Source organism: Pristis pectinata, chromosome 8 (assembly GCF_009764475.1).
Source record: "Pristis pectinata isolate sPriPec2 chromosome 8, sPriPec2.1.pri, whole genome shotgun sequence".
Classification (NCBI taxonomy): Eukaryota; Metazoa; Chordata; class Chondrichthyes; order Rhinopristiformes; family Pristidae; genus Pristis; species Pristis pectinata.
The window spans coordinates 33150799-33164299 of NC_067412.1; the positions used below are offsets into that span (position 1 = coordinate 33150799).

General features: G+C 40.5%; 1 protein-coding gene across 10 annotated transcripts in view; it reads right to left on the reverse strand.

Annotated features, from left to right (window-relative positions):
- Positions 1-998: 998 nt before the first annotated feature.
- LOC127573482 (inactive rhomboid protein 1-like) overlaps positions 999-13501 on the reverse strand; it is a 268766-nt gene continuing 256263 nt past the window's right edge. For all 10 annotated transcript variants that reach the window (XM_052021748.1, XM_052021747.1, XM_052021753.1 and 7 more), the window contains 2 exons: positions 4935-5088; positions 999-2355 (listed from right to left, as the gene is read on the reverse strand). In XM_052021748.1, the coding sequence (XP_051877708.1) occupies positions 1936-2355; positions 4935-5088 (574 nt within the window). In that variant the 3' untranslated portion in view covers positions 999-1935. The remainder of the gene's footprint in view (positions 2356-4934; positions 5089-13501) is intronic.

Sequence of the window (13501 nt, forward strand, 5' to 3'; positions counted from 1 at the left end):
TTTAAAAGTTTGCACACAAGATGAGGAAATACCTAATTAGTGCCATAATTGTCCCTGTCCATAATATTTGAACTGCACTTCTTTGAGCTTAAGGTAGATTAAATGTAAAGAATGTTGCTTCATGATTTGTACAAAAATTATGCAAATAGAACAAACAGACTGTAATGATTTGTGTATTTCACTGATAAAATAGCCTTTCTTGTTGACTTTATTTGGTTGAGTTTTTCCAATGCATCTTTGAGGATGAGGTGATAGAGCACTGTGCCTTATGAAGAGAATTCAAGACAATAGGACAGAACCCACCCACTGCCCACACTCACCTACCCCAACTTGCCTTTCCTGTGGTTGTGTCAGCCTTTCACATCTACGGGGGTGAGCTGAGATTGTGATGCAGTGGCTTCCACCACAAAGACCTCAGCATAGCAAGTGAGCTGTTGTGTGGAGTTCCTGCAGGAAGGGCTGTCCATGCAAATAAAGTCACACAGCATTGAAATGGGCCCTTCGGCCCACCATCCATGCTGACCATCAAGTACCCATTTACACTAACCCTCTTATTTTGTTCTTCCCACATCCTCATCAACTGCCCCAGAATCTACCACTTGCCAACATACTAGGGGCAATTTACAGTTGCCAATTAACTTACCAGCCTGCACCTCTTTGGAGCCTAAAGCATCCAGAGAAAACCCACAGTCTAGAGAGAATGTGCAAACTCCACACAGTCACACTGAACATGCAGCCAGAACAGCTAAAGTACTGGCACCAGTGGAAGACTGATAATCACCCAGGGAGTAAGGGGGTCACTCTACTCAAACTCAGTGATTTTTCATTGAGGGTCTTGGATTTAGTATGAATGACACAATGTAACCTTGGAGATTTACTGGCCTTCATTGCATTTCTTGAAGATCTCTAGAATATCAAAATTAATTGATTGCATTAGAAAACTTTACGCGTTAATACTCAAACATTGAAGCAGAACCTGAGCTTGTGGTTTGTAACAATAACCCACCAAATAATACAGCCAATGAACTTTTATTGTTGTCAGAAACATGGTTAGTGTTTATAAATTGTCAATTTTAATCACAGATCCAATTTGTTACTTGCAGAAAATGTATTCCCTCAAAATACATCATGAGTGAAATGGAGAATAAGTAACAATAATTCAGCTATGGCTAGGATTTTTTTTAAAGTTCCATTATTCTGATATTGGGTGTGAGCATTAATTTAATTCAGATCCATTTAGGTTTGAAGTTCCATGCCTGTAACATATCTACCTGAAACCAGCAGTACAATGATAGTAAAAAAAAAATTCCAAAGTCAAATAAATGGCAGAGTTCACAATAAGTGGGGAGTGAGGAGGAGGAGGGTGTGACAAGAATTAGATTTTCTTGAAATAATTATAAATGTAAATTTTCATGTGTTTAACAATGATCTTCTATCCTTGGAATCTTATAACTGTGATCATGTCATTTCAAGAGCAAGCTGAGGGAAAGATGATGACAACATTCAAATTTAAAATTGAAGACTCAGTAAGGCTTCTATAATGTATTCTGCAAACTTGCAGTCCAGTCAAATGGTAGCTAAAACACTACCTGCAATTTATCACCACTTTAGCAGTAGTAAACAATACAAGATTTGATTTAGTGCTAAAACTAGTGTAATACAAAATTGGCAGCACAAAACGTTGGTTCAAAAATAATGGGGAAGGCACGTAGGTCATACTTAGAAATGGTGTCCACAGTCCCGAGATGTAAATTGAGCATCAAGTGCTAAATGTAATTTTTGAATTAAAAAAGACAACATCAGGTGAGGATCTGAAGGATTACTTGAATATCACCATCAACATTTTGGTAGAGCAAATTCTTCTTAGAGACTCCATGATGCAAATACTGCCGACAACCAAATCTGTAACATTGATTGATGCGCCTTGCAGACTGATTAATGCAAATGTGCATTGAGGTCATATTTTTCACAGAATTTATCTGTGAAGGGAATACAAGTCAGATATTCACACCATTCACAAGTTATTGGGTAGACGTAAAACAAGACCACCAATCCTGCAAACAGTCCTACAAAGGTGACAAGGAAGATCATGATCTGACATCGCTTGCGGTACAAGTCAAATCTCCCAAAGCTGATATATGGGAGGAATGCAAACGAAAGGAAGAATCCACTGATGAAGCCAGAAATATGGGCAAAATTGTCAATCCATGGGAGGAGACCAAAGGCAAAGAGGAAGAGGACAAGCGCCACAAGTTTGACAAATGCCTTCCAAGGCCTGGCTAGGATCTGCCAACTCTGGAAGAGCTCCACAAAAAGGCAGGCAAGGATGCCAAACTGTGATCCTGCTGGTCCAACCTTAAAGACAAAATAAAACACTGTTAGTGTACTACTTTGCAAAATGTGCATCTTTCCAATTTAATATGACTGCCCCCACACAATTCACTTTTTCAAAGGCCTACTTTAGGAGCAATTTTATTTTCATCTGGCTGCCAGTGAAGTTTCATTTTTCACTGCTTCACACAAAAAAAAGCTGATAATATCTAGACAAAGAGACCTCAAAGTTAACAATGTACTGTTAGTTGTTCTAAAGTTGTGAGTGCCACTAAGAAATTTTTTGGCCACTTAAGACTCTTGGATGTTCTGCAGCATTTGCCCAAACCGACAAGATCCCAAAATGGAAGGGCCTCTTCTATTTGACGTTGTTCTCATCTGTTAGATCCTGCTTGGCAAACAGAAAAGTAATGCAATTGAACTTGAAGGACTCAGAGTGACATCTTTCCTGCACATGCACCTTTCCTACACACAACCTACATGGTAATAACTGGACCATACAGTGTGTTAAGTTTTCTGTGGGCTTGATGTTATGATGATGGGGCATCCTGCAGTACCACGGCCAGTAGGTAGGGGCACACTGCAGCCAATAGCACAGGGCACCCTGCAGCACTGAGGCCAATAGCACAGTCATATTAAAGAGAATAAGCCTGGAAATGTTGTTTTCTAGTGCTGTAGTGTACCATAAGTTATAACTAATAGGGTGAATGAAAACTCTTTGTAGCGTGCATAATTTGATTATCTACTTGGCATATTAAAAACTAATTCGTTTTACCTTGGTTGACTCTCTAAAACTATTAACCTCTGTTTGCAACTACATTCTTTTGAAATTTGGCATAAAATTTATAACGCTGACAACTGTTGTCAAGTCCAATGCAAAGATACTCCAAGGATACAAAGGGCAATCAATCCTCCTTTGCGGCATTTTACACATTCAAGAACAAAGCTGTCCTCAGGCAGCAGGCTTCAAATCATTGAGGCTGACCTACAAAGAGTCCTGCATGTTTGCTGGGATCCAATGTCAGGGAGCGATGCAGTCACTGAATGCCAGTTCTATTAGCCTTAGGAATGGGAGATCTTCTGTGAGGAACCTCAAAGATCACAGACTATACCAGTGGGAATTTTGTTCCGTACCTCTGGTTCTGATGAAGGGTCTCAGCCCGAAACATTTACTGCTTCTCTTCCCACAGACACTGCTGTCCTGTTGAAAGTTTCCAGCATTTTTGTGTTTCTGGTTTCCCAAGGCTCTCTAAGTGAGTCTGGATAACTTCGTAGCAAATTAAGGGCAATAAATTTGTGTACAGTAGCAATTTGATCTAATTCATCCAAGTTCACCTGAACATCCTTGCAGTGAGTGATATTTTTGGGAGTGGTGTGGGTGAGGGCAGGGGTGAAAACTTCTATCCCATTAATATAAGCTGGATCAGGAAATCATTCAAGGATAAACATGTAACCTGCTGCTCCACTCAGTACTCAAGAAGGCTAGTTGTTTACCAGCTTAGAAAGTGCCAGCCCAGTCCATAATTGGTCAAAGAAATTAAAGCTCATTATGCTATTATATATTAGAAAAAACATCTAGAATAACCCATCATTACTAGTGATGACTGCAATAAAGATGTAAATTTACAGGCCAGGCAATTTTTTCTTTCATTTTATTTTACTAATGTCAGATTCATTTAGTAAAATATCGAGCTGGGATAACTACATTATACAAAGCTGCCAATCTACTTTAGACTAGTCTTTCAACCTTAGCAGCCTTTGACATAACCTGAACGTACTTGCGTTAAAATGGCACAAACAGCCATTACAAAAATGTGTTAATGGACACAATTAGAAGGTGGTGGTTGTAAAATTGCAGGGCTCTGGTTTAAAAACTACTCAGACTGCCTCCACCTTATAAAAAACATTTTTGATGTTTACCTCAAAGCTGCCAGCAATTTGCTCCTATTTGTGTAAATAAGAGAGCAGATATTTTGCTGTTTATGGACTAGGACTATATTGGAATTACAAATAAAAGTTTCATACAAAATTACCTTGACTGCCTTTGTTCCTCTTCGATATTTTCTATTGAATACAGACAGTAGCAAGCAATTACAGAACACTTGTATCAAAGAGTTGCTTTGTAATTCATCTTTAAATTTGGTCATTGAGCTATGAAAATAATTATAAATGACATTCACAGATAATGAAATAGTTGGACTGTGCTAGTGCATGAATATGTGCCACCTCTGTTGTGAGGTTTTCTTTCGAGATGAGGGATTAGGTGTATTTTCCTCAGCTCTGGTAAGCATACATTTGATCCCTGTGAACTTAGCAAAGGGGCCTCATGCCTTAAAAGTTACAAGTAGTTTCCTTTGATAAAAATACCAAAATTTGTTTAAAGTTTGGATGGGGAAAAATGCTGTCCAAAGCCTGCAGCTGTGTTGTAGAAGTTATTTCAGCTAGTATGATGACCACACTCCATTGAAAGACAAGTTGACTTTATTGTGCGAGGTACAGGTACAATGAAAAACTTGCTTGCAGCAGTATCACAGGCACGTGGGTTCAGACAACATACAGAATACAAATTATACATAAATGCAGTGCAGCAAGGATTTGCCTACCTCTGCTCGATAAGGCAGGAATATGGCACTGGCCAGGTTTCCTGTGATCCCACTCAGGATGTAAATTATGGAAATCCGAAGCCACCCTGCCAATTTTTCCAGGTCCCTAAGGATCGTCATTTGGAAGCAGATGGACACAAAGCAGTGTAGAATCCTGTGGGGTGATAAAATAGAGGAGTGTGACCACCAATTTATACTTTTCATGTATTGAAAAGGGATTTTTTACTCTTGACATTCAAAATCATAAAACTCTTCAAGTCTGTGTAAAACAACACGATCAAAATATTGCACATCGGGCACACTTGCCAGGTACAAATGTTATTTCCTGTTAAGATTCTGCATACAATTAAAAATAATTCTCGAGATGTAGGTGACAATGTCAAGGCTTTATTTAATTGTTCATCTCCTGTGGGGTCTCGACAGGGTGGATGTGGAGAAGATGCTTCATCTTGTGGGAGAATCTGGAACTATGGGTCACTATTTAAAATGAGGGGTCAGCCATCTAAGACAGACGCAGTGATTTTTTTTTGTGGGCCATGGGTCTTTGGAACATTCTGCCTCAAAAGGGATGGAAACGTAGTTTGAATATTTTTGTTTTAAGGCCGAGGTAGATAGATTCTTGGACGCAAGGTCATTGCAGGAATGTGAAGTTGAGGTGACAGCCAGATCAGCCATGATACTATTGACTGGCAGAACAGGTTCAAGGGGCTGAGTAGCCTACTCTTGCTCTTAATTCATCCATTATACATTCCATTTGCCCTAGGAAGATACTGATGGGCCTGCTCCCTGAGATGCCGCAGTTCAATAATCATAAGAACTACAGCATCTCGAGGAGCAGCGAGAGGTGGGGAGATCCGCAAGTTTGACTAAGTTGTCCATGAACAAATAAGGGTGATAACAGGGTGTTGGGAGATGATCGTTTACCCACAGCAATGCTGTTCACGTTCACCTCTCTAGTAGTGGCCACGCTGCTCAAACAAAGTGGGCGAGTTGCTGGAAATGTTTCATGTACATCGGTTAGCCAGAGTATGCTAATGGTGGAGAGGATGCCTTGCTCCAGTCCAGTGGTTTCAGCACTAATCAAGTGGGCTGCCCCGTAGTAGCTGCTGCAGAATCACTAATCTTGTAGCAGATGCCTCCATCCAAGCCCTGGGTGGTAAAATTTCAACGTGAAGCCACAAGAAGCTCTTTTGTTACATTCAAATCCCCATTCACCAAAGCAGTGGCCTCTAAGGATTACTGATAAGGCTACTTGAGGGCAGAGACATTTGATCTCCCGACCTCAATTATGACAGTTTCCCCAAATGGGCCTGAAAGTCTGGTGGAGACTTAAATTCAGCATACAGCAGTCCCCTGACCCAGAGTTTTTTTATACCCCTCCCCCAATTGTTATAAAAGGTTAACATTATAATTAAAAGACATTTACAAGGCAAAAACTAGATGAATTAGGTGAGACTTTCAATGCTGGCATTGCCATGCACCTCACCAGATGGAAGGGAACATTACATGGGTTACATAGCAGATGGCTGGTCCGTACTGTCCATAGTTTGAAAGCGTTTCCCCCCGCTTTGACTGTGTAAACATTCTATTCATTAATGACAACAGTGTCCAGGACCAACCATTTTCACCTGTTTTATTAATTACTTTCTCTCAGATCAGTAGACCAGAAGTGGAGATGTTTGCTTATTCTTGCAGAGTTCAATCTATTTGAAATATTTTAGAGACAAAGTAGTGTCTCTCACACACATGTGACTAGCACAATACTTCAGGCTTGGGCCAACTAGTAGCAAGCAATATCAATGTCATGGCAAGTCGATGACCATCACCAGAGACTCCAACCTCTTCCCCTGATGTCCATTGCCATTAACCTCCTGGAGATCACCTGTGACCAGAAACTTAATTAATTGTGCCAAATAAATGCTGTGACTACAATACATTAGAGCTTGGATATGCTGCAGTCAACGACTTTCCTTTCGACTCCAAAAACCTTTCCATAGTCTAAAAGTCATAAGTTGGGAGTTGAATTGAATACTCTCCATTGGTATGAATGAGTTCAAAAACATTCAATTAGCTTGACACTGTGCAGAACAAAGCAGTTTGACTGACCATCACTTTATCCTGCTGACTGTAAGTGCCAGACATTTACTCTAGCACTGATGCAATGGGCATCATTCACAAAATGGACTATAGCAAGTTAACAACATTCTATTAGTACCTCCCACATCCATGACCTTTTCCACGCAGTAAAACGAGGGCATGGATGCAATACTGATTTCCAAGCTTCACCACCCACCCCACCCCCACCCCATCCCGAGTGGCATATCATCTTTACTTGGAAGTAAAGCAGTTTTCCTTCATCGTCACATTCCCTACCCAACAACATTGTGGTGTACCTGAAGGTTTTTTTAAACTTACAAATGGGTGAAGCTCTCATCCCAGATCATAATAAAAGCCCAAGTTAGTTCCCAACAGAACAATCCCATTTCCCTCGCCTTATTTTCTTGTAACAATTATTCTCTCTCATTTAACCATCAACTTCCTTTTGACTCTTTTGCCATTTACCTACACTAAGAGGTAATTATCAATAGTCAGTTCATCGACAAGTGTATTTTTTGAGATGTGGGAGGAAACTGGAACATCTGGCAGAAACCTACATGCTCACAGGGAAAATACGGACAATATCAGAGCTTGGAATCGAACCTGGGTCCCTGGACATACGAGGTAACAGCACTAACTGCACCAACGGTCCACCGTTGTTTAAAGGCTATTAGGATGGGGAAATGAAAGCTGGGTCTTTCAGCTAGACAGAATTCATCTGCAATGCATTATTTGACAGCTGTCACGTAGTCACATGGAAGATTACAAATGTGACACATGGTCAGACCCACCCCTTCACCAGATGGCAATGCCACAGGAAATTCACTGATATTTAAAAAAAGTCCTTAATGAATACAGTGACTTTCACAGTATCAGGCTACATTAAAGCCAATTGGTCCACAGCAAACTTCTAAAACATGAAAGTGACCAAAATTGTTATTTTGTGATTTTGCAGGAAAAATTTTATCCAGTATGGTGGATCAGCCTGCAAACCTTCACATAGGGAGTCATAGGAATCTTTACACCCATTAAGAGGATAGAATTTCTCTCTTTTGAAAGATGGCAGATCTAACTGCAGCAGTCTCTCAGAAGTGTACTGCACCATCAGCCTGGATTTTGTGTTTGAGTTTCTAGAGTGAAACATGAACTCACAACCATCCAAGACAGGGCAATATTGTCACCAACAGAACTGCGGCTGACTGTCAAAAACAAAACCAAACTCAGTTAAGAAACAGGAAATGGTGAAAACACACAGGTCAGATAGCAATGGTGGAGAAAAAGGCAACATCTCAGATTGATGACCTTGTATCTGATCCCTGCATTTAGATTTTACTTCCATATCCAGTCTATGGTATTTTGCTATTATATTAATCCTAAATTCAAAGACAACCTAAATTTAAAAGTTTTAGAACAGGACAGTATTTTGCTCAAATTATATACTGCAATTGATTAGTATGGAGAATATTTTTAAACAGGGGTCATTTAAAAGGTACAATAATTGGATTAAAAGAGCATTAAAAAAAATTCCGTACAATAGAATGTAGGTCAAGTGCATAAGCTCAGTCATTGCTGCAATACATGTAGTATCAATTCATAGGAAATTGATGATTAAATCAAACCCTATTTTCCATTTATTGGTATTACTCAAATATTATTATAGGAGACATCCACATGGCACTCAGAAGTAGGACCAGCAGTACTAACTATTGAGTGCATGACATAAGAGCTCAATAATTATCAAAATAAAAATTTTTCAATTCTTCCCTTCCTTGAAACAAAACCGATCCCTTACACATCCAGTACACCAATATAAAACTCTCTCATCACTCCACTTGTGAGACAGGGTTCACTGAAACTTCCAACTTTCTTTCTTATAGATGAAAACTGGTTTCAAGCTTGCATTTGTTTTGCTAAACTCATAAATATCCTATTAAGAAGTGAAATAGTGAGTGGAAGATACTATGATGCCACTTTGGTTAGAACGGCACAGGACAGCTGAAGAGAAAGCCATTGAAGTGTTGCTGGATTTAACATTGCTTTTCCATTTACCAAAGAGGTTTACTTTGCAATAAGCTGCACAAAGCTGATTTTATTTGTGAGTGTTCAGACACGTGCAGGTGAAGCTGATGAAGAAATGCAGTAATTAATAGCAGGTTGAAGGCGAGAATTAGAACTACACTCTGTGGACGGTTCATGCGACTGACCATCCCAAGATTATCTCTATAGTTTATGATAAGACTGGAGGGTTCTGGAATAGCATTGATTATGAATCCAGCAATGTAGCCCCTGGGTTTTATTTACTTCAGTTTACACAGCTGTTTGGTAAAAATGCTATGAATATCAAATCCTACTTCTACTTTCCAGATCAAATAGCTATCCATCTACAAGACCTTAAAACATTTAGCCCATGTGGTATCAGTTATTCTCCAATTTTGTGGTGCCACACCATCTATTTTCATTTTATTCTCAGCATTAAAAAAAAATACACCAACAACTTTCAGTTCTCTTTGTATTAAATTTAATTTTTTTCCTGTCATTCTAATGATTTTGTGTGGAGAAAAAAATTGATATTAGTGCCAAAATTAACATTTTACTCTTGTAAGCTTCTGTGCCCTGGTCCTGCTCATAATTAACAATTTCAGAATGCACCAACTTTTGACAGCCTAGTACTCGTCAATAAACTCAGCCAAATATCTCCCCTCAAGGAAGAAAATATCAAGGTTAATATCTGAACTTAGCACCAAGCATTGGCCTCATGGGCTGTCCCTGCACCAAGATCAATTGATTTAGTGCCTTTTAACACAGCAACATGACCAATGATGTTTCACATTAGCATCAGACACAATGCAATGCCAAGCCACATGGAGATGTTTAAAGGCTTGGTTAGAGAGGTTGGTTTTAAGGAGCACTGTGGAAGGGGGAGAAAAAGGTAGGGAGGAAATTCTAGAACTCAAGAGCCTTAGGACCCAAAGCCATGGCTGTGGTAGAGTGATTAGATTCAAGGACAATCAAAAGCCATGCATCTCAAAGAGTTGTACGACTGGAGGAGGTTGGGGATATGGGAGGACAACGCCAAAGTTATTTGAAACAAATGAGAAATCAAAAACAACATCAATAAATTACAGAAGTCAGGGCTAATGGACATGTAAATACAAGTGCAGTGGGTGAATGGGACTTGGCACAGCTTACATCATAGCCACAATAGTTTTGAATGGTCTTAGGTTAGTGAAAGGCAGAACAAGAGAGGCAAGCCAGAAGTGTGGTGCGTCTGTTTATTACAAAGATATGGATGAGAGTTCCAGGTAGATGAGCTAAGGCAGCTGTGGGGTTGGGTGGAAACAAGTGCCTTAAAAGGCGTCGATGCGCAGTACAAAATTCACTTCAGCACTAAACATGATACTCAGCTTGCAACAGTTTTGCTTAGATTCAGACCGTTGCCAAGGAGTTCATGGCTGAGAAACAAACTTTATGGTTGATCCCAAGGATTACACATCTAGCTTTACATATATTTAGTTAGGATATCTAAACAAAGTCACATAACCAGACCGCCAATTTAGAAACAAAAGGATCAAGTGAAGTGGTGGTGAGGCAGAAATGGAGGGGTGGGGGGTGGGGAAGAACTGGTATCACGCTTTAGATGATGTGGAATGGGAAGTATGTGGTTGCAAAAGAGGTGGTTCAGGGAGCAACAAGGAACAGCAAGAGCAGCCTTTGCCCTGGAGAGATAAAAAATGAAACCAGACTGAACAGAGGAGGGAGTGGAAGCAGCAGGGAAGTTTACCATTAATCACTCCACCAAGAGCTAATTTCATACTGTGTCAGGCAGAAGCGATAAGATTCAAACACCAAGAAAAATAGGCGTGAATTTGGGAGGTGAAAACATGTCTGAGAAGAAGCGGAGGTTAGGGTGGAATGATAGTTTTCTTTTTGAGGAACGATGATGACAGATGAGGAGGGGATGGAACCACAGAGAGAGAACATTAACAATCTCGGCTAACAGAGTGGCCTGGAAGGGAAGGGATGCACGTTGTTAGGAATAGGGTCACAGAAGAAAGAGGCAGGCCTTAAGGACAGGAAAATCTCAAAGAGCAAATGGGGAGAATGTAGGGATGGGAAGATGACAGAAATTAGAAAGAGATGGGAGTCCAGGGCCAAGTCTTGGGGATCTTGAGGTTTGGCTCATTGAGGTCAGGGAGGGGTGGGAAAGCAGTGAAAGAATTGAGTACAGGCGTCATTTTTTCCCCAAAATTTAAACATGTGGCATCGATGCTTCTGCTCACTGTTAAATGCCCTTCTGGAATCACCTCAGTCTGTGTATTCCATTAGTGCTGCTGGATATAGAGTTCCAGAATTTTGTATTTCAAAGTCAGGATAGTGAAAGGGATGATCTGGAACTTCAGCAGGCAACTTTCCTCCAGGCCTGCTGCCTTTGCCATGTTAATTAGGAGAAATCATGTCTTTCACTGGTGTTGTCAGAGTAGTCTTGGTGAGCTGCTTAAATGCCCTTTGTTGAGGGTACACACTGCAGTCCTAGCATGAAGTGGTAGAGGAATGAACACCTGGGGCAGTGAACGAGATGCTAATTGTGTGGGGGGGCTTTATTATTGTTGGTTAAAGATTAAAAGACTGCTGATGCTGGATATGCCCAACAGGTCATGCAGCACCTGCAGGGATAGAAACAGAATTAACGCTTCAGGTCAGTGATCCTGCGTTATTTTTATTGGTGTTCACCTCCTTGAGCTGAACTTATCCAGGCAAGTGTAGAGTACTCCATTACTGTCCAGATAAGGGTCTTTCTGAGTGGTGGTGGTATCAGGGTGGAACTCACCACAGAATACCCAGCCTCTGACACATGCAACTGGTCCAAGGAAGTTTCTGGTCAATGGTGGCCTCAACGATGCTAATGGGGGTAGATTTAGCAATGACAATGCAATTGAGTGTTAACTGGAGGTGATAAGACATTCTTCTGGTTGGGGATAGTCATTTCCCAACATTTGTTATAGCATAAATGTTACTTGTCACTTTTCAGCTGAGGCTTGAACATTGTCTGGGCCTTGCTGCATGTCAGACAGCATCGTTATCTGACTAATCGATAAATGTTACTGAACACCATTCACAGTGAATATCCACACTCCTGACCATATGATGGATTGGCCTTAGTGACATAGACACTGATACTTGTTGGAGGAGAAGGAAAAGAGGGTTTTATAGAGTCAGAATCAAACAAGTCCAATGGCACACATTAAAACTAATTTCATTTTAGTCGCCCCACATTCCCATCAAGTTACAACAACCAATCAGCTTCATGGCTTTGGAATGTGGGAGGAAACCCACACAATCGCAAGGAGAACATGCAAACAACAGACAGCACCGAGCATGAGGACTGAACCCGTGTCCCTACTGCTGCGATGCAGCGGCTCTTCCAGCTGTGCCGCCCAATTGCCATGAGCAACAATCACACTCCACAGTGATTCTGCAATGTTAATAACCTTTGTAGACAACAGCAAGGCTCACTAATGTTTTATGTTCTGGCAGGGAAAGGGCAGACCAGTTGTATGCAATACTCACTCAAACCTCCATCACTCAGTCTAAAGGGAGAAGAGGTGAGGACCACATCAAGGGGATCAGCTTGTGTGCATCACAGGAGTGTTATCAGACAAAAAATGACTGAGTTAGAGGAGGAGACATTAGGTCACATGATCAAAGCATGAATGAGGAAGGGGGCAAGGTGGAAGGAGTTTTGGGGTCAGGACACAGAAGGCACAGCTATCAACAATGATGTTAAGGAAGTAGCAGGGGGAATCAAGCAGCAAGAATTGAAGGAATTTACTCAAGATGGTAGGAGATTAAGGAGATAGCCAGGGACCAGAGCACAAGATAAGAAATGGAACCGTTCAGGCTTCAGATTTCCAGCCTCATAACTGTCAATGATATCATTGATAAACATGACAACTCTATGGTTAAATAACTGCCGTTTCTCAACCTCGATCAGGTTACGTAACCTACTAGTAATGGTTATGTTCTTTAAGATTAAATGATCCAGAGACCTGGATTATTGACCCAGGTGATACATTCAAATATCAACATGAGAACTGCAGAATTTAAGTCCAGTTAACAAAATATATTCTGGAACTGATGAAGTGACCAGAATGTCATAAAAAGCCAACTAGTTCAATTATACTCTTTCAGGGGAGGGTATCTGGCACCCTTACTTTATCTGGCCTTTATGTTCTCCATCCATCCTTCAACATAGTGGTTGATTTTATACTAACCTCCAGCAAACTAGTTAATTCAGGAACATTTTGGAATGGATAATAAATATTGGCCTGGCAAGCAATACCCACATCATAGGAGTAAATAAAGACCTTGAATCCTTTCAAAAGTCAAAAATATACTTCCCATGACCAATCGATCAGAGTCTTAGATAGCAGATCTATTTAAGAAAACTACAGTGCTGAATGAAAAAAAAA